Source organism: Heterocephalus glaber, unplaced genomic scaffold (genome assembly GCF_053883595.1).
Source record: "Heterocephalus glaber isolate CG9 unplaced genomic scaffold, H.glaber_assembly_v1.0 deba00001497, whole genome shotgun sequence".
In the NCBI taxonomy this organism is placed as follows: domain Eukaryota; kingdom Metazoa; phylum Chordata; class Mammalia; order Rodentia; family Bathyergidae; genus Heterocephalus; species Heterocephalus glaber.
Window position 1 is genome coordinate 41,506,246 of NW_028258320.1, and position 19,924 is coordinate 41,526,169.

At 40.3% G+C, this 19,924-nt stretch overlaps 1 protein-coding gene across 1 annotated transcript; it reads left to right on the plus strand.

Annotated features, from left to right (window-relative positions):
• Nucleotides 1-19,101: 19,101 nt before the first annotated feature.
• On the plus strand, nt 19,102-19,547 carry LOC101705831 (histone H3.3A-like). Its single transcript, XM_004838970.2, has one exon. The coding sequence runs from the start codon at nt 19,137-19,139 to the stop codon at nt 19,545-19,547; it is 411 nt and encodes a 136-aa protein (XP_004839027.1). The 5' UTR covers nt 19,102-19,136.
• Nucleotides 19,548-19,924: the final 377 nt, after the last annotated feature.

Below are 19,924 nucleotides of genomic sequence, written 5' to 3' on the forward strand. Positions count from 1 at the left end.
ATATTTAGATCTTTAATCCACCTCGATTTTAGTTTAGTGCATGGTGAAAGATAGGGGTCTAGTTTTAATCTTTGGCAAGTTCAAATCAAGTTTTTCCAACACCATTTATTAAAGAAGCTATCTTTCCTCCAGTGAGGATGGTTGGCTCCTTTGTCAAAGATGAGGTAGCTGAGTATGTTTAGAATTGTTTCTGCATCTTCTATTCTATTCCACTGATCCTGGGGTCTGTTTCTTTGCCAGTACCATGCTGTTTTTATCACAGTGGCTTTGTAGTGTAGTTTCAAGTTGGGGATTGTGATACCCCCTGCTTTGCTATTCTAGGTCTCTTCTTGTTCCAAATGAATTTTTAGGTTGTTTTCTCTAGTTTTGTGAAATATACTGTTGGAATTTCAATCGGGATTGCATTGAATCTGTATAGCAGTTTTGGAAGTATGGCCATTTTCACTATATTGGTTCTTCCTACAAGGAACAGGGGATGTCTTTCCATTTTCTTATATCCTCTTTGATCTCTTTTTCAAAGTGCTGTAGTTCTCAATGTAGAGGTCTTTTGCTTCCTTCGTTAGATTGATTCCTAGATATTTCATTTTTTTGGATGCTATTGTGAAAAGTATTGCTTCCCTAATTTCTCTCTCAGTGAGTCTGTTATTTGTGTACAAGAAGGCTATTGATTTTTGAGTGTTGACCTTGTATCCAGTTACTCTACTGAGTCTGTCAATTAAGTCTAGAAGTCTTTTGGTGGAGTTTTTTTGAGTCTTCTATGTAGAGTATCATATCATTAGCAAATACTGATCCACCAGTCTCTTTTTTCACCCTTGTCCACCATCCGCATCTCCTAACTCCCATAGTCTGATGTCAGATCAGGGTCCAGAGTGATCCTGAAGCCTCAGTCAAACCACATTTCTCCATCTTGCTCAAAACCTGGCATTTGGCTCCCCATCTTATAGTCCTTAAAATGCCTAGCTTGACCCTATGTGGCCTGCTCTGCATCCCTGTGACACCAGTTCCCACTCTACACCTCCCTAAGTCTCCTCTGGCCACTTCAGTCTTCTCCAGAACACACAGACATGCTTCCCTGAGAGCCTTTGTGTTTGCTATTTATGTGCCTAGAATGCTCTTCCCCATGCCTATGGTCCCACTGCCTTCACAATTGTTTGAATGTCACCTTCACAGACTTTCTGAACCACCTTATTTTAAATTCTATTACATCATTTCCCCTAGATCATTCACAATCCTTACCCTGCTATTTTTTCCTACACCACTCACTAATCACATTCTAAATTCAATATAGGGGCTGGAGGTATAGCTCAATGGCAGAGTGTCTGCCTAGCATGTATGTACAAGGCTCTTGGCTCAATCCTCAACATTGAAAAAAAAACTGTATAATTTACTTACTTCTTATTATGTATTGCAGTCTCCAACATACACACTAAAATCTGAACTTCACAAAGATGGATTTCGTTAATGTTCCCCTAGTGCCATCTCGAACAGCATATAGATGGTACTAATAAACATTTGCGAAGCGAATTAATGGGCTTATATGAATGATCTTCACTCAATTCTTTTAAAAAATCTACTCACTGCTCTATGGAAAGAGCAATAGCTAATAGTGGTACCACAGTAATAACATCATATCCACTATCAGCAATAACTATATCAATAATCAAAGTTATCATTTTAAAATTTCACCACTAGTAGTAACATTAATATCAATAATCACAGTTATTTCTCAAATCCAGTATCACTTATATCAATAATCACAATTAACATTCATGAAATCCCTATACTATGCACTAGATAATCCCACATGGAAGATGCCCATCTTCCAGATGATGGCAGTAGGACTCAAGAGTTAAAGAAACTTACTCAAAGTCCAAGTCTGATAAGTAGAACATCTTTTCTGATTCTTCTTCTGCTATGTTCAGAAACTCTTATCCTAAAGGTGCTGTGCTCCTGCTTCTCAGGAATCTGTGGGAATGTCATTGGTTGCCTGTACCCCACAGGGATGCAAGAGGAGTAGGCATCTCCAGTGTTTCTGGGACTTGCGGTCTCAGATGATGAACAATAACTGCTGTTCCTCCTTGGTAACCACCCAAGCCAGAGTGCAAATTTGTCACAGGAGTTTTATATCCCTCAAGGCAGAAAACTATTCCAACTTTCCCTCCAAAAGGAGGACCAAAGAGGAAGTAGTTGAAAATCTATCTGTGCCTCTCTAGTGCTTCCCCTTGTAACAGACACTCCAAAGGATGTTTTTATTCAGAATCCCTAGTCAGTGGTACTTTAAATTGATTTGAGGAACAGATGAATTCTGGATGAAGCTGTAATCCAGAGGTTGAAACTGATTTCTGTTGACAGTTTCTACTCCACATATTTATCAACAATGAGAACTCTTCTTGCGGGATGTTCTGTTTCAGAAAAAGGAAAACGTTTCTGTTCTGACTACTGAATACAAGGAGAAAGGATCTAGGAAAAAAATGACCTAACTGAAGTTTAACAGATTTTAATATAAAAAGATTTAGCATATTCCAATAGAAGTGAATATAGTCTGTTTGTATTTATAGACAGGGATTAAACAAACTAATCCAACAGGAGTTTGTGCAGGCAATTGTTTGGGAGAAAGATAGACTCATCTGCGTGCAAAGAATTGTGAATGAATGAGGATCCATGGCTCAGTGGGCAGGAGGGGCATAGGGAAGACCACCAGTCTGAAAAATCAGACATTCAGATTTCCCACTGTTTTGTTCTATTGTATCCAAATGTGAGAAGCTGCTTTCCAGTCCTCCACATACAAAGCTCTTTATTGGACTTTACTGAGGCATGATCCCCAGCTGCTTTACTCAAACTGCCAGCATCTGAAGGAGTTTGGCTTGATGTTGTCTGGCAGCTTGGCTTTGCCCCCAAGTAGATTTATGAGCTGTGAAAGATAGTCAAATTAACACCCTAAGCATTCCTGATAGGATTAGAGGTCTGTATTTGCATACCGCCCTGACATCCACACCATCTTTGTATCTTCCCAGCCCTCCTGGGTGGGGTTTAGAGAGGGCAAGTAGAAGGTGAGGCCACACACCCCTCTCCCAGCTGGCAACACAAAGGATCACCAAGAGATTCCAGATGATGTTATTTGGCATTTAACATCTTCTAATGGCAGCATCTCCCAATCAAAAGGACTGAACTGAAATGGTAAATGCGTCCCCTGTCAGGGCTGGATGCCTGTCCTTGGCTCCCAGGGAGAGAAAGAGCCAGTCTCTTTTCTGAGGTAGGATGAACTCCTCTAACTGCCCTGGGGATAGACCATACTCCATGTTTTTGGCTTTCTTGTCTTTTATTTTGAGAATTAAACTGTTGTTTGTGGTATGAAACAGGTTTTCATTACCCTGGAGCCCTCGTACTTAGCCTTGTACCTATAGAAAATGAATTTTATGATTCAGTTAAGGACTGTCACTTACAAATTTGTGTGTGTGTGTTCTAGGGGTCAGACCCAAGGTCTTTTGCACACTAGGGAAGCGTTCTGTTACATTCCCAACCCAATCAGGAATAATTTAGATTGTATAGGAGATTGCCTGTAAATCTGTTGTATTGGAAAGGGGGTCTCAATTCTGGCCATCATTTGAGTCACCTGGAGAGTTTAAAAAAATACTGCTGTGTGGGTCTTACCTCTAGAGATCCAATTTAAACAGTCAAGTGTGGACTAAAATAGCTCAGGAAAAAGCTGAGGCAGGGATATCCCAAGTTTAAGGCTAGCCTAGGCAAACTAATGACACCCTATCTTAAAAAAATAAAAAACTAGGCCCTGGGGGTATAGCTCAGTGGCACTGCACCTGCCTTGCAAGTACAAGGTCCTGAGTTTGATCCTAGTACCAGAAAAAAACATAAATAAATTTTTAAAAATAAAGAACTGAAAATAAAGGACTGGGGTGTGTTTGGCTCAGTGGTAGAACATTTCCCTAGCACATGCAAGGCATTGGGTTTAATCCTTAATATGGCAAAAAAACAACAAAACAAACAAGAAACCCTCAGGATTCAGGGATCAGTGGCACACATCTGCAATCCTACCACCCCAGCTACTTGACAGGCTGAGGCTGGAGGATTGCAAGTTCAAGGCCTGCCTGGGTAATTTAGGGAGACCATGTCTCAAAAATAAATAGTTCAGTGGTAGAGTGCCCCTGGGTTCAAACCCCACTACAAATTGGGGGGATTGGAAGATATCTCAGAAATTCTAATGAGCAGCCAGAGTCAAGATCCTTCATATTTAATCCCTTGTAAAACTGCCTTCCCAAAAAGGCAGAGGGAGGCCATGTCAATTTTGTCTGTGACTATTCCCAGTATCCAGCCCTAGTGACTAGGATATTTGTATTAAATGAATGCAATAATGCCCCTGGCGCTCATTAATTGAAGGCTTGAATGGCAGCCTGTTTAAACTCACCACTGGGTTCTCGGAGACGTGAAGGCTCTGAGAACTGATTTGAGCCAAGTTAGACGGTAACTACAGGAAGCAGGTAAAGGTAAACAAACAATAGGCAACAGGACAACGAGGGTACAGAGACGATTCTAGCAAGGGTTGGAAACAGATTGAGTTGGCTTCGAGTGTAAGAAGACAGATTTATTGTGAAGGCAATGATTTCTCCTCTGAAGGTCCCCAGGATAACAATTATATGAGGGAAAGTGAGAGGTGAGGCCCCTAAGAGGTGCAGTAGAGATAGGAGTTGGACAAGCCTAAGGAACTGTTGAGACACCCGTATTCACAGCTTCTGCCTTCCTATAATTCCAAGCACGAAGTTGTGCTATAAATCAGAGCTGTGGTGGCTCCACAGTGTTCAGAGAGGTGTCCCACGGAAGATTAATGAGAATTATTTTGGGGGGTAGAAGAAGGGTAGATAAAAAGCTGACATGGAACAGTTCCCTAGAATAGGAAGTCAGACAGAAGAGGTGCTGCTAAATTGGGTTTCTTGAAAGTTACTATGTGAAAGGATGAAGCTCTGGAGGCCACTCTTTAAGATAGTGTTTTGGTGATTTTGGATTTGGGTTTTTTTGCTTTGTTTTGTTGGCTCTGAAGCAAAATTATAATAGCATTGTTTGGCCTAAAGCAGGTGAAAGCTAAGTAACTTTTATGCATTTACTTGTTTTTAAACATTGTTTAAGTTCTGAATAGGTCTTATATTTACACAGTTCAAGAACATTATAGGTGGTGCACACCTATAATCCTAGGTACTCAGAAAGCTGAGACAGGAAGATCACAAGTACAAGACCAGACTAGGCAACTTAGAAAGACCCTGTCTCAAAATCTTTAAACAAATAAAATAAAAAGGATTAGTGATGTAGCTCAGTGCTTCCTAGGTTCATTCAACATCTAGTACCATAACAAAAATTTTTTAAATTAAAGTACAAAAAGATATTAGTGAAGACTCTTTGCTGTTCCTATCATCTACTCATCCAATGGTTCCATGTTAAATATTATTATTTGTTTCTAGCACACCTTATCAGAGATTTTTTTTATGAGGGGATAGGTGGTGCTGGAGATGGAACCCAGGACCTTGTGCATGCTTGGCAAGTGCTTTACCACCAAGCTACACCACCAGCCATCTATCAGATTTGAATGGGTATACAAGCTAATATGAATCTATGGATACTCTTTAAAAATCTACATTATATACACTGTTCTGCATCTTCTTATTTTCACTTATCTTGTGGATCTTTCCATACTAGTACCTAGAAAGCATCTGCAGCCATCTTTTAAAAATGCGTGCATGGTATTAAATACTTTGTGGATGTGCCACAATCTATTTTTATCACTATCCTATTGATAGACAATGTTTCAAGTGTTTGTCATTGAAAAAAAAAGCCTCAGTGAACTGTTATATAGTCAGGCTGTGTTTTATGTGTGAGTGTATCTGTAGGCTCAATTCCCAGAAATGGAGTTGCTGGTCATGGATCAAAGTGTTGCTGTTTTGTTTTGCTTTAGTTTTTTTTTGGGGGGGGGCAGGGTCCCATACTGGGGACGGAACCCAGGGCCTTGCACATTTTATTCAAGTACTTTACCAATAAGCTACAACCTCAGCCCTCAAAGTGCAATTTTTAAAAATATATGCACATTATATAGAATTCAAAGGTATAAAAGGAAAAACATCCCTCCCCACTCATCCCCTACCACTCAGTTCCCTTCATAAAACCAACAATTATCAGTTTCCTGTGTATTTTCCCAGAAATTCTATGTATAATCAAATATATATGAGTTTCTTCTTGCTCTCCTTTTAAAACACAAATAGTACAGAATGTGAGACATCTTGCTTTTTTTGTTTCTTTCGAACAACATAAGCTCCAAGATATGTACATCCATGTCAGTATAATTCTACTTCATTCTAAATTTAAAGGGAATGGGGAGGGGGTGCTAGGATTCAAACCTAGGGCCTTGCACATGCTAGCCAATATCTTTACCACTGCACTACATCCCAAGCCCTAAAGGGGTGTGTGTGTGTGTGTGTGTGTGTGTGTGTGTGTGTGTGTGAATTGAACCCAGGGCCTTCACAATGAGCTACATTTCGAAGACTATTTATTTATATATTTAGAGACAAGATGTTGCTAAGTGGCTAAATTGCCCAGCTTGGCCTAGAACTTGTGATCCTCCTGGATAAGTCCTCTAAGAGAGCTGTGATATATGTATGCACCACCATGCCCAGCTTTGTAATCATTCTTTTAAATTTTTTTTCTCTCATACAGCTAGAAACCAGTTTCACTTAAGACTGAGCTCATAGGCTCACAGATTGAGAGTTGGAAGAAATCTTAAAGGTCACATCTGTTTCTAAGATGTGTGTGATTGGGGGATTTGTTTTCATATACATTGCCATATCTGAACCATGATGTGGGAGGAAGAAATATGATTCAAGGAGGTAAAAACTGAAATGAAGCCTCACACATACTGTACAATGTCTAACTTTCTAAGTCCTCATGGACTCCTTGAATCTGTCATATCAGGCACCTGCATGTTGCCTACCCTATTCAGCCTTTGTCTATTTTATACGGGAGTGTTCACCCTAACACTTTGTTAGAAATAATGATTTGGGTTTGCTATATCCCCTCAGATTTCAGAAGTTAGTGAGGCCCAGAGAGGTGAAGCAACTTGGTGAACAAGCTCATCCAAATAATAGAAGCAGAACTAGAATCTGGGTCTCGCATCCTTCTCCTTTCCTCACGCAAACATTTTAGTCCACTTTGTTGCCCTCCCAGAGCTCCACCTTCTTAGGACAGCTTGCATCCTAAATTGATCATGATCAGAAGGTCTTATTTCTCTTGGGCAAGTAGGGATCGAACCCGGAGCCACGTTCATACCAGCCAGGCACCTTACCACTGGGCTGCGTCTCCAGCCCCCATTTTCAGAGGTTTAACCAGCCCTTCCTGATGATGTCTCTGCATGTTATCACCATTGGGAGCCAGAGTCCCTAAAAGAGTGGATATCTGGCCACTGTGGCAGAACTATTGAGAGCAGGTTAGGGGCAGGAGACAACAGGTAGACATCTGTCCTCCCCAGCAGCACACAGGTCTAATTGGTACAAAGAAATGCTGGATCTACAAGTTCACATAGAAGGGTGGTGAATCAACATAAAACAGTCCCTGATCTGTTATAAAAACTACAAAATACTCTTGAGTCTTGTCTATATGTGTTTCTTGTTTTGTTACCAAAAGTGAGTCTTAATAAGAATGACTGGGGGCGGGGGAGAATGACTGGGGAAATCTCCAGGCTAAAAATAGTCTACTGGGCCGGGGATTTAGCTCAGTGGTTCCACTGCCTGCCTCCCAAGTACAAGGTCCCAAGTTCAATCCCCGGTACCAAAAAAAAAAAAAAAAAAAAAGTCTGATCCCTGTCCCAGGAAGCTAGTTTTAGAAGGTCAGAGTGGAGCCCAGAAATCTGTATTTTTCAGGAGCTCCCTGATTTGTTCAACTACAACTAGTGCTCAGTGTAATTTAAGAAGTACAGTGAGTGGAAAGAGCTCTTTCTAGTTGGATCTGGGTTCAAGGGGGTAGCTCTTTTTCTCAAGTCACTTACTCTGAGCTTCAGTTTCCCACTCTGTTAAAAGAGGGAAAATATCATGTGTGCCCTGTCAACCTCACAGGTTGGACGTGAGGCTCAGATGAGGTCATATCTGTGAAAACACTTAGCAAATTACAGTGCATATGAATGTGAGTTGTTACTTCGTTATACCCAAGTAGAAAGGTATTTGGAAGAGCCTGAATGATTTTCAGGCTCTACAACTGCTTCCACCCACTCCTAGGCGGCTTCAAAATCTACATTTACATTCTTACTAAACACAGTTTCTCCTGGTCAATGAGTTTTGCTTGTGATTGTCTCATTCTAGGTCAGTTTCCACTTTTCAGGGCTTTGTGCTGGTCTCAGCTGATTGGTTTCAGAGGCACAGCTACTTTATTGCCTTTGATATGGGACTAATGAAAAAAAGTTCTCTCCCTCTAGATTCATTCCTAGCCCTGTTCTCTCAGAGTGTCCTATATTTGGGATTATCTTTGTAACATGAATCTAAGTCACAAAACTGCCTATGTATCCAGTCACACCCTTGTAATCCCAGCATTCCGAGAGGCCCGAGTAGGGAGATGCCAAGTTTAAACCCAGCCTGAGCAATTTAGCAATTTAGCAAGAGCGTCTCTCAATATAAAAAATAAAAGGCTTGGGAACGCAGCTCAGTGGTAGAGCATTTGTGTAAGCATTCGTGAAGCCCAGTTCAATCCCCAGAACCATATAAACCAAACCCAAGGGCCGGGGATTTAGCTCAGTGGTTTCACCGTCTGCTGCGCAAGCACAAGGACCCAAGTTCAATCCCTAGTACAAAAAAAAAAAAAAAAAAAACCAAACCCAAAACAGGTGCTATAGTATGGATGTTGAACACTGCCCCCAAGATCCATGTGCCAAAGGCTTGGTCTCCAACTGGCACTATTGGAAAGTGGTAGAAACTTTAAAAGGTGGGGCCTAGTGGGAGGCCTTAAGGTCTTTGAGGGCATACCGAAAAGGGGTTTGTGGGATGCCAGTCTGCCTCTCTGTTTCTCTCCCCAAGCATGAGATGAGTGGTTTTGCTTTGCCACATACTCCTGCCGTGATGTGCCCTCAACAGAATCAACTCATCATGGACTGAGACTTCTAAAATTGTAAGCCAGAAATAAACTTCTTCTAAGTTGATTATCTCAGGTATTTGTTACAGTAATAGACAGCCGACTAGCACACTAAGTCGTCCTAAAGAATGCTCTTTAGCATTGTATAATTAGTGTCTGAAATTTACAATTTACAAAGGCAAGTGCAGCACTTCAATAACGGGGGCGGGGGGGATCACTCCTCTCAGTTTATCTGCCCCCTCTTCAGTCAAGAGCTACAATCATAACTACATAGGCAACAACCGAAGGAATTTCGTTTCCATTTGAATTTTGTTTCCATTTTTTATTAAAAATCACACAAAGCTTGCCAAATTTGGGGGTGCGTTAATCACACAAGGTCAAGATCAGCCTAAAGAAGAGGCCATAAGAGAACATTCCTTCCTGCTAGAACAGCTGTCCCAGCTGAAAGCTATGGCTCTCTCTGCCCAGTGGCTGTTCTCTGTGCCTGCTGCTCTTAGTGGGATGATTGACCCACCACTCTCACCTCACTAAGCAGTCTTTGAGATTATGCTCTCAGTGTGCCTTGGCATAAAATACCCTTGGGCATTTTCAGTGGGAGTCCCATCAGTTAAAAGGAGGACAGGAAAGAAAAGTTTTTAATCCAGGCTGATGCAGACTGTATTTTCATTGAATCATCAACTGCAGGGTATGAACTTCTTTTCTAGCGTAAGGGTGGGAACTATTCTTTAATAGTCTAAGAAGTTCCAAAGAGGGCCTGGGATTTAGCTCAGTGGTTCCAGCGCCTGCCTTGCGAGTGCAAGGTCCTGAGTTCGATCCCCGGTACCAAAAAATAAAAGAAGTTCCAAAGAGCATGGTATCACACCACTCCTGGGGAGCCTCAGGGAGTAAAACCCTAGTACTGTCTCTGTATTTCGCCTGTGTAGCTAGGGATCAAACCCAGGGCTCATGCATGCTAAGCAAGCAGTCTACCCGTGTGGCTCTATCCTATTAACCTCTATGAAAATTTCATCTCTCTGTAGGAAGCAGATAGGAAAACACAAAGGTGCTGATACATCTAAATTTTGAGTAGCTTTTGCCCCAACTCCAATAGCCACACCCCAAATGCTTACTAGACACAAGTTTGCATAAAGAGGGAGAAAGAAAAGAACAATTACTAGTACCAACTGGGCAAATGTTTTCCTTCACAAAATTTTAAAACATCAGCCTCCCTTCTTTGCCTTAATAATTCCCCAGATTTTGCTATACATTGGATGGAATCACCTAGAATCTTTTTTAAAAAACATTGATGCCAGGCTCTTACTCCCTGGCTCTCTGCTTTAATTGTGGTGGGATGTGACCTGGGCCATGAGGCATTTTAAGAGCTCCCCAGTAACTCTAATGTCCAGCACAGCTGGGGAACCTCTCGCCTAACTTCGGTTCTTTCTTAAGGAAATCTGCCAGGATAAAGTTTTCCTCTTTCAAAGCCCCACAGGCTCAAGACCTTGACCCTGTGGATGTCTCTCATCCAGGCTCCTGCAACACCTGGAACTTGCCCTGTGGTAATACTGCGCCAGCCTTTTTCACAACACTCCTCAGGAGTACTGGGACGCCCTGAGAGACCAAGTCCCCACTCACCCCCACAGCCTATCCAGTCAGTGGCTCTCTAAGCACAGACTGAAGGGGTGAGTTAATTTTCTACTTGGACATTTCACTGTACTCATTCTGTGCATCCAGTTTACTTTATCTGGTGAAAATGTTCTGTATTGCTGACTTAATCACATTTTCTCCAATTTTCATGATCATTGGATCACATTTAAACTGGGGATTTAGCTCAGTGGTGCCGCCGCCTGCCTGGCAAGCGGAAGGTCTCAAATTCAATCCCCAGTACCAAAAAAAAAAAAGGCTGAAGGGTCACATTTTAAAAGGAAGAACTTAAATGTTTTATTTATTTATTTATTTATTTATTTATTTATTTTTGATACCGGGAATCAAACTTGGGTCCTTGCACTTTTGAGGCAGGAGGCGGAACCACTGAGCTAAATCCTGGCCCTGTGTTTTTTGAAATATCTCAACTGAAACTAACAGTAGAAGATCCTGAAATGTGATTTGTCACAAGAAAAGGTTAAAAGGTTAGCACTGGCTCAGGACTGTTACTTGTGAAACCATGTGTTTTCATTTAAAATCTTCATAGTCTTAAAACTTCGTTTTTCTTTTATAAAAAAGAAAGTTTATGTTTTGTAAAATCTGCTTTATGAAATCAAACAGGCAAATAAATAAAAGTGTCTCCTTTTTGGTTGGTTTATAAAGATTTAATGAATGGGGCTCACACATATTTCCGAGGTTGTATCATGCTTTATTTCCAAAATGCAGACAAAGAAACAGAGTCACAAACACAGGCCCCCTTTAACATCCCCAAAAGGGTCACAGTGTAAGGCCGGGCGACGGGGACCTCAGAGCCACTGTAATTGTCCCCACTTTTCTGGCCAAGCACTTCTAGTTCCTGAGACGCCCACAGACTTCCTAATGCTCTGCTTTGTAACCCGCGGGGCCATGTGAATGGCGGCGAAGGTAAAGTGACTGCGGAGCCAGGGACGGCTCAGGAGGGGCTCCAGCCTGGCCAGTGGGAAGTCGGACGAGGAGCGCAGAAATCACCCCACCGGCATCAGACCACTGGCCCCATTCAGAGGCGGAATGTGGGCGGGCAGAGGACGCGCGCGCCCTAGCCCGAGGTTAACCCTGTGTGCCCCGCAAGATGGGGCTCCGGGAGCATCGTTCCTTGCCTAGAGACCGGAGCTCTCCCAGGCACGCCTTACTGAGAGCTGTCATATTCACGTTCCTCTACGTGCACACCTGGCTACTTTTTTTCAATCGATATTTGTAAAAATCTCAACATTTAATCACCGCTGATTACATTCTCAAGATAGTCTCAACCTCAATTTGGATGATTTAGAGAACACTTCAAAGTGATGGTGTGGGAAGTTACTAATGGCACCAAGAAAGGGAATGACAACCAGGCGTGGTGGCAGAAGCTTATAATCCTAGCCCTCTGGAGGCTGAGGCAGTAGGATCGCTGCGAGTTCAAGGCCAAACTGTGCTACAAAGCAAGTTTAAGGCCAGCCTGAACTATAAAGCAAGACCCTATTTTAAAAAACAAAATAACCCCAGACAAACAAAAGGCGGGGGCGGCGGGGGCGGGGGGGGCGGGGGGGAGAGACTGCCTAAGTAGAGATACAAGACTTGACTCCTTTCATTCACTAGGTAAGAACCTCTATTTTTGAGAGGTGTTTCACCTGTCAGTTCACTTTTCAGTGTTACTGTTTTCTCAGGTTCACAAATCCTTCGGTGGAAATGGATTTTGTGACAGAGCTGTGTATTAGGCAAAAGGCTAACAGTTAAGGACACTTGGAGAGCCCATATCAGCTAGCTCTTCTGTTGAGGTCCCAGAACACTACTAGCAATGTACCCAGGAGTCAGAGAATGTCAAATGAGCGCCAAACCAGTGGTTTCCACATGTTTAGAATCCCATAACCAATAAATCTAACATTTTGGGGTAAGACGAAAGGCCACCACTTTGTTACCTTGCCAAGTGGGGACATTAAATTTTTTAACTACCATCTATAATATTAGTATCATCACTTTGTAAAAGAAAGGATATTTTAAACCCAACTCCTTCCACCTCTACTGAAGATTCAGAAGGATGTAATCTAAGAATTGTCTTCAATCTGATCAATTTAGCACTATCACAACTCACTATATTATCCTTTTTTCTCATTTTAAGGTAGATTAATATAAGTCTTATTATGAACTGACTTTAGGCTTGTCCAAAAGACCAGTACCATCATTTTACCAATAAGGTGGTGATTATCAGACTCATCTTTCTGATGAGTTTCTATGGTGGAGTCTGCAGGCCAAGATGGAAGGGATTATGCCCATCTAATGAAATCACAGAGTGGTTTCCCCTGGTTAAGGAGGAAGACCTGATGCATCCAGAAGCCTGTGGGACTGGTAGAAAGGCACTCTGAGCATAAACAATGGATTCCTAGAGGATAAAAGACTGAGGTATAGGGAGAGGGTGGTGTACGGCCTGATGATGGGACAGCTGTGCAGCATTGGAAAAACCCTGGTTCAAGTTCCAGCTCTACTACCTCACCCATATAATGCTGCCTTACAATATCTATAAGAAGATGTACAAGAAAAGCAAATACATATAACAGGAATGATTATTAATGATGAAGTATCTACTTATAAAGGTACCTCTCTCATTTGGGTGGGCCCACTTCTGGTGCAACACAAACTAAAATCTTAAACATCCACTTTTATGACAGCACTGTTTAGACCCAAGGAAATGTTTCTCCACATTTGTTGATCTATGTCCTCAAAACAAAAAGATAACTGTGAATGCTCCTGATGTTGGCAATTGATTTATTAGAGTTGGAGGAAGAGTTTGTTAGCAGAAACCCTTATGCTACAGAAGAGATAAATTAACTTCTCAAGTGTTTCCACTCAGCAGAAATGCAACAGATTCCTATATTGTACTGTACTATTATATTTCTGAATAGTGCCAGGAGACCATTTTCTGGCTTCTCTTCTGTGATCAAGTTTGTGTTCATGAAGTATTCATGAATAAAAGCAGTATTCTCAATATATGTCTCACCTACAGTTTTTAAAAGTAGGAAACAATTCATATAATTTTTTTTTAGTGGTGGTGGTACTGGGAATTGGACCCAAGACCTTTGTACTGAGCTACCCCCCTAATCCTTTAAAAAAAATTATTTTGGATTTCACTAAGTTGCCCACACTGGGCTCAAAATTGTGATTCTCCTGCCTCAGCCTCTCAGAGTACTGGGGTTATTGGCATCTACTACTGTCCCCTGCTAAAAAGAAATCACATCTTTTTAATAGAGATCATCAAATTTAGTTGGGTGTGGTGGTACAACACATATAACCCCAGTTACTTGGAAGGCTGAGGCAGCAGGCTCTGAAGATCAAGGCCAGCCTGGGCAACTTAGCAAGACTCTGTCTTCAAATAAAAAATAAAAAGGGCTGGGGATGTAGCTCAGTGTTCCCTGGGACCAATCCACAGTACTGCCAAAAGCAAACAAACCACTAAATTGTATACACACCAAAAGTTATTACATTTATTTATTTATTTATTTACCTTGTAGTGCTGGTGATCAAACTAAGGGCCTTGAGCATATTAGGCAAGCATTCTTACTACTGAATACACTCTACCACTAAACTACATCTCCAACCTCATATGCTAGTTTTTAATCTCTTAGTTCTGAGTACTAATCAACATTGTAATGGGAGCCTGGAGTGTTGTTAGCATGCACCTGTAATTACAGCACTCAGGAGCTCAGAAGGCTGAGGCAGGAGGATCTTGAATTTGAGGCCAGTCAAGGCCACATAGTGGTTTAAGGCCAGTCTGGAATACATAGCAAAATAATGTCTCAAAACAAACAAACAAAAAAAGATTGTAGGGCCTGGGATTTAGCTCAGTGGTGCTGCCACCTGCCTCACAACTGCAAGGTCCCAAGTTCAATCCCCGGTACCAAAAAAAGAAAGATTTTAATACCAAAATGGAACTCAGAATAGAAAAGCAACTAAAAAAGAAAGAAAAAAGTAGAAAGTTTTCAAAGTGACCTTTTAAAAATTTTTTTAAACTGTAGGACATGATTGCATTAAATGTGCAAACAGGACACTGGAAATGTTTTAGTGAGGATTTACTTACTTATCAAAACAAATTTAGATTGAAAGTTATTCCCATTGAACTACAGCGTGAATAAGTACATGAAACAGTTTGCACCTCCAAATTAGTGCTGTTATTGTTGTTGTATTGGAGTTAAACCCAAGGTCTCAAATAGGCTAAGCAGTCCTCTACCACTGAGCTACATTCCCAACACTCCAAATTCTAACAAAATGGAGATGGAATGACAAAGCAAAGCAATACGAATAAAAAAGAATTATACCTATTAAATCACAATTCAGAAAGCCAAATGCTAACTGTGGACTGTCTATTAGGAGATGAAGAAAGTTATATCCATGAAATTGGCAAGCTGGATAAAGAAAAAGAGACCCGTTAAGCTTTACTGTACATATTGGATAAGCATCCTGGAAGATGGCCATCACATCGTCCTGGCAGTGAGAGGATGTTTCAGGCAAAACACAGTTTGAGTCAATTGAATGATTATCCAATTTTCCATTGAATAAATATAGCAGAAAGTTTAGTATTTCATTTTACATTGAATCCCTGCAAATGGAGAGATCAGAATATGACTGTTACTTGTTCATTAAGGGAAGAAAGCATGAAAGGAAGGAATGAAGAGGCACAGAGAGAGAAGGAGGGGAAAGAAAGGGAGAGAAGGGGAGAGGGGAAGAGGAGGGGAGTGGGAAGAAAAAGATGAAAAAGAAAAAAAGTCCTGGGAGTGGGTGTGGTAGTGAATGCTTATAATTCTAGCACTCCAAGGCTGAGGCAAGAGGATTTTGAGTTGAAGGCCAGTCTGAGCTACGTATGAAGAACCTGTCTCAAAAACTACCACATGGGCTGGGGATTTAGCTCAGTGGTTTTGCTGCCTGCTGCGCAAGCGCAAGGACCCGAGTTTGATCCCCAGCACAAAAAAAAAACAAAACTACAACATTTTGATCCCCAGTACCAAAAAAAAAAAAAACAAAAAAAAAAAACTACAACAGTGTCTTAGTTGCTTTTCTTGCTGCTGAGACACCCAAAGTTGATGGAGGAAAGGTTTATTTGGCTCACAGTTTGTAGAGGTTTCAGTCCATAGTTGGCTGGCTCCAAGGCAGGGTGGCATGGCAGAGGAGAAACAGTTCATGGTAGGCAGAAGACAGCAAAAACAAGCAATCAGCAACAAGCAACAATAGCAGCTTCTTTCTGCCCCTTTTATATTCTACCCCAGTTTAGGGTGGGTACCAAACCAATCAGTGGACTAATTTAGTAATCACATACCCTTAATCCTAGTATTACACCATGAATCAATCTCTAGATCCAGCCACCTCTGAAAAAGCCCTGCCTATGACCACATGAGGGACATCTATGCACAAGCCATAGCAAACAGCAACATGCAATTACTAGAACTGAAAAAGAAGGCTGTATAAACAGCAATTGATAGATTCACAGTGATAGATGATAGATTCACTAAATGCCAATATAAAACATTGCTGTAACAATCCTAAAAAAATAATTCATGTACAATACTTAGCTACATACTTTGATGATTTTTATGACACTAACAGCATAATATTTACTTTCATGGCACTACCAGGACAATATTTACAGAAAACACTGGGAAATTTCTACATTTAGTAAAGATAATTTTAAAAGTTAAAACTACAACAGTTGAACATGTAAGAAAAGTTAAGAAAAATAAAATAAATGATCACTGTGTGGGATGAATTCAAATTGAAATTTTTAATTTACTGGATAGTAATATAAGAAAACAATCCAGGTATGAAGTTAAACAGTAGTCACTCAAGTGTCTGCCTCTCTGCATTATAGATTTGTACAGCACATCTCTAGGAGGCTTCTATGCATTTTCTATTAATGCTAGTTATAGAAATCTATTTTAAAAATTGATCTCTGGGGAAATACAAATCAAGATAATATTTTAATACTATCTTATCCCAGTCAGAATGGCTATTATCAGGTACACAAAAAATAAAGCCAGGGCTGGTGGCACACACCTATAATCCCAGCACTTGGAAGGCTGAGGCAAGAGGATTGCTGCAAGTTGGAGGTCAGCCTGAACTACATAGGGAATTCAAGGCCAGCCTGCACTACAAAGTGAGACCCTGTCTCAAAAAGCAAAAATAAGAAGAATACAAAAAACAGTAAATGCTGGGAAGGGAAAAGAATCCTTCTGTACTGCTGGTGGGAATGTCAATTAGTACAGCCACTATGGAAATCATTATGAGGTTTCTCAAAAAAAAAAAAACTGAAAATAGAGCTACCATTCAATCCAGCTATATTACTCAAAGCAAATGAAAGTCAGCATCCTATGTAGATACCTGCATATCCATGTTTATTGCAGCACAATTCACAATAGACAAGCTATAGAACCAGCCCACACACCCATCAAAAGATGAATGAATAAAGAAAATGAGGTATATGTACACAATGGAATATTATTCAGCCATAAGGCAGAATGAAATTCTGTTAATTGCAAAAAAAGTAGATGGATCTGGACTCCATTATGTTGAGCAAAATAAGCTAGATTCAAAACGACAAATATGGCATGTTCTCCCCTAATATATGGGATTTTAAAATATGACAAGAAAGTAGAAGGGAAACTATTGTTAAGTAAGAAGGGAATAAGGGAGAGGAAGAGATGTATGACCAGGTAATGTATATATTATACACATTGAAAGCCCCTACCCCAAAATGTGAAGGCAGGTGAGAGGTGGAAGTGAAATTATCAAAGAATGTTATGTACATGTACAAATCCACCAAAATGTAACCCATTAATCTGTATAACCAATAAAAAGGGGACAAAAATGATTCTTCCCTTTAAAAAGTTGGCCTATGTATATAAATATTGCATTGTTAGACCATGACGTCTATTAGTGCCGGATATATAAAACACATTTCCTGGCTCCTGATTTCAATTAATTGCTGTGGACTGAACCCAGGGCCTCATCCATACTAGGCATGTACTCTATCACTGTACCCTACCTTTACCCCTTGGCTTTAAGTGAAATGTGAAATTATTTGTCTAAACCAGTTGGAGTATAATAAATAATCCTCCTTCCCCCTAAAAATGTTGCTCAAACAATTAGACTTAATCTAGCTCAGATAAAAGATGCATGAGATAAGTGAAATGATGGAACACCCTTAAATGAAGAGTAAATTATTGTTGGTGGAAAATAAAATTAATTATAAATTTGCACTATCCTCTTTTTTTTCTTGAAAATGGGTGTTTTGATTTTTAAACAGCAAATAGACATTACAAAAAGTTTAAAGTCTTTTACTTTTAAGCAAATTCACATAAAGAAAGAGAAATAATGATGGTACTGACCAGCAAGAAGAATAAGAATTACATTCATCTTAATGTGTTTGTGTGCCAGTTCTGTCCATGTATTTATTTGATGTAAATATCACTTGCTACTAACAATGTTATCAAAAGCTCTTGGGGCTAGGGATATAACCGGGGTGGATTGCTTGCCTAACATGCATGAGGTCTTGGGTTCAGTCTCCACTACCACAAACAATAAAGCAACAAATATTTCCAACATTATTACATTATTTCACCTTTTAAAGGAGTAAGAAAAAAATTTAATATTAGAGAAACTTTATTATTTAATTTAAATGAAAATGCATGTGGCATATAAACAAAAGTAACATTTCAATAAAACAGAAAACCAGCCATGCATGATGGCACATGCCTATAATGCCAGCACTCGAGAAGCTGAGGTAGGAGGATTGCAGTGAGTTCAAGGCCAGCCTGGGCTACATAGTGAGTTCAAGGCCAGCCTGAACTAATAGCAAGACCCTGTCTCAAAAACAAAATAAGAAAACTAAAACAAAGTAAATGATTGCATGACTTTGAAGGAAAACATTCAAATATAACCCTGAAGCTAATTTCAGTAATCTATTTTCTGGTCATTATAGAGCAAAGTATAATCTCAACTGTGGAGAGATTTGAACAGATTAAAAACTATGAAAGAAAAATTTAAGAAATATTTTATGTTTCTAGCTTTAACAGAATAAAAACTCCAATGTTATAACAATTTATTAAAATATTTTATAGTATTTTTACAATAATGTTAATTCATCACATGTAATTCCAATTCAGTGCATGAATATGATTTTTTAAATTTAGTTCATTTCTGATTCTACAAAATCTATGAAAAAATCCAGTTGCTACTACTACATTACAATTAAGGATTCAGAACTGAAATTAATTTTTAGAAACAAAAAACTAAATAAAAACAAAAAGAGGAGGCTGCCGTCGCTCTCCAAAGCCAGCGCCACCTCTAGCTCACCAAACTCCAGCAGAAGGAGAAGGGGGCTGTACTAGTAAGGAGGTCCCTGTACCATGGCTCGTACAAAGCAGACTGCCCGCAAATCCACTGGTGGTAAAGCGCCCAGGAAACAACTGGCTACAAAAGCCGCTCGTAAGAGTGTGCCCTCCACTGGAGGGGTGAAGAAACCTCATCATTACAGGCCTGGGACTGTGGCGCTCCGTGAAATTAGACGTTATCAGAAGCCCACTGAACTTCTGATTCGCAAACTCCCTTTCCAGCGTCTGGTGCGAGAAGTTGCTCAGGACTTCAAAACAGATCTGCGCTTCCAGAGTGCAGCTATTGGTGCTTTGCAGGAGACAAGTGAGGCCTATCTGGGTGGCCTGTTTGAAGATACCAACCTGTGTGCCATCCTTGCCAAACGTGTAACAATTATGCCAAAAGGTATCCAACTAGCACGCCGCATACGTGGAGAAGGTGCTTAAGAGTCCATTATGGTGGGAAACATTTCATTCTCAAAAAAATTTTTTCTCTTCTTCCTGTTATTGGGAGTTCTGAATGTTAGATATTTTTTTTCCCATGGGGTCAAAAGGTACCTAAGTACATGATTGTGAGTGGAAAATAGGGGACAGAAATCAGGTATTGGAAGTTTTTCCATTTTAATTTGTGTGTGAATTTTTAATGTTAATGCGGGGATGTAAAGCATTAATGCAAGTCAAAATGTTTCAGTGAACAAGTTTCAGCAGTTCAACTTTATAACAATTATACATAAACCTGTTAAATTTTTCTGGACAATGCCAGCGTTTGGATTTTTTAAAGAACAAGTAAATTTCTTATTGATGGCAACTAAATGGTGTTTGCA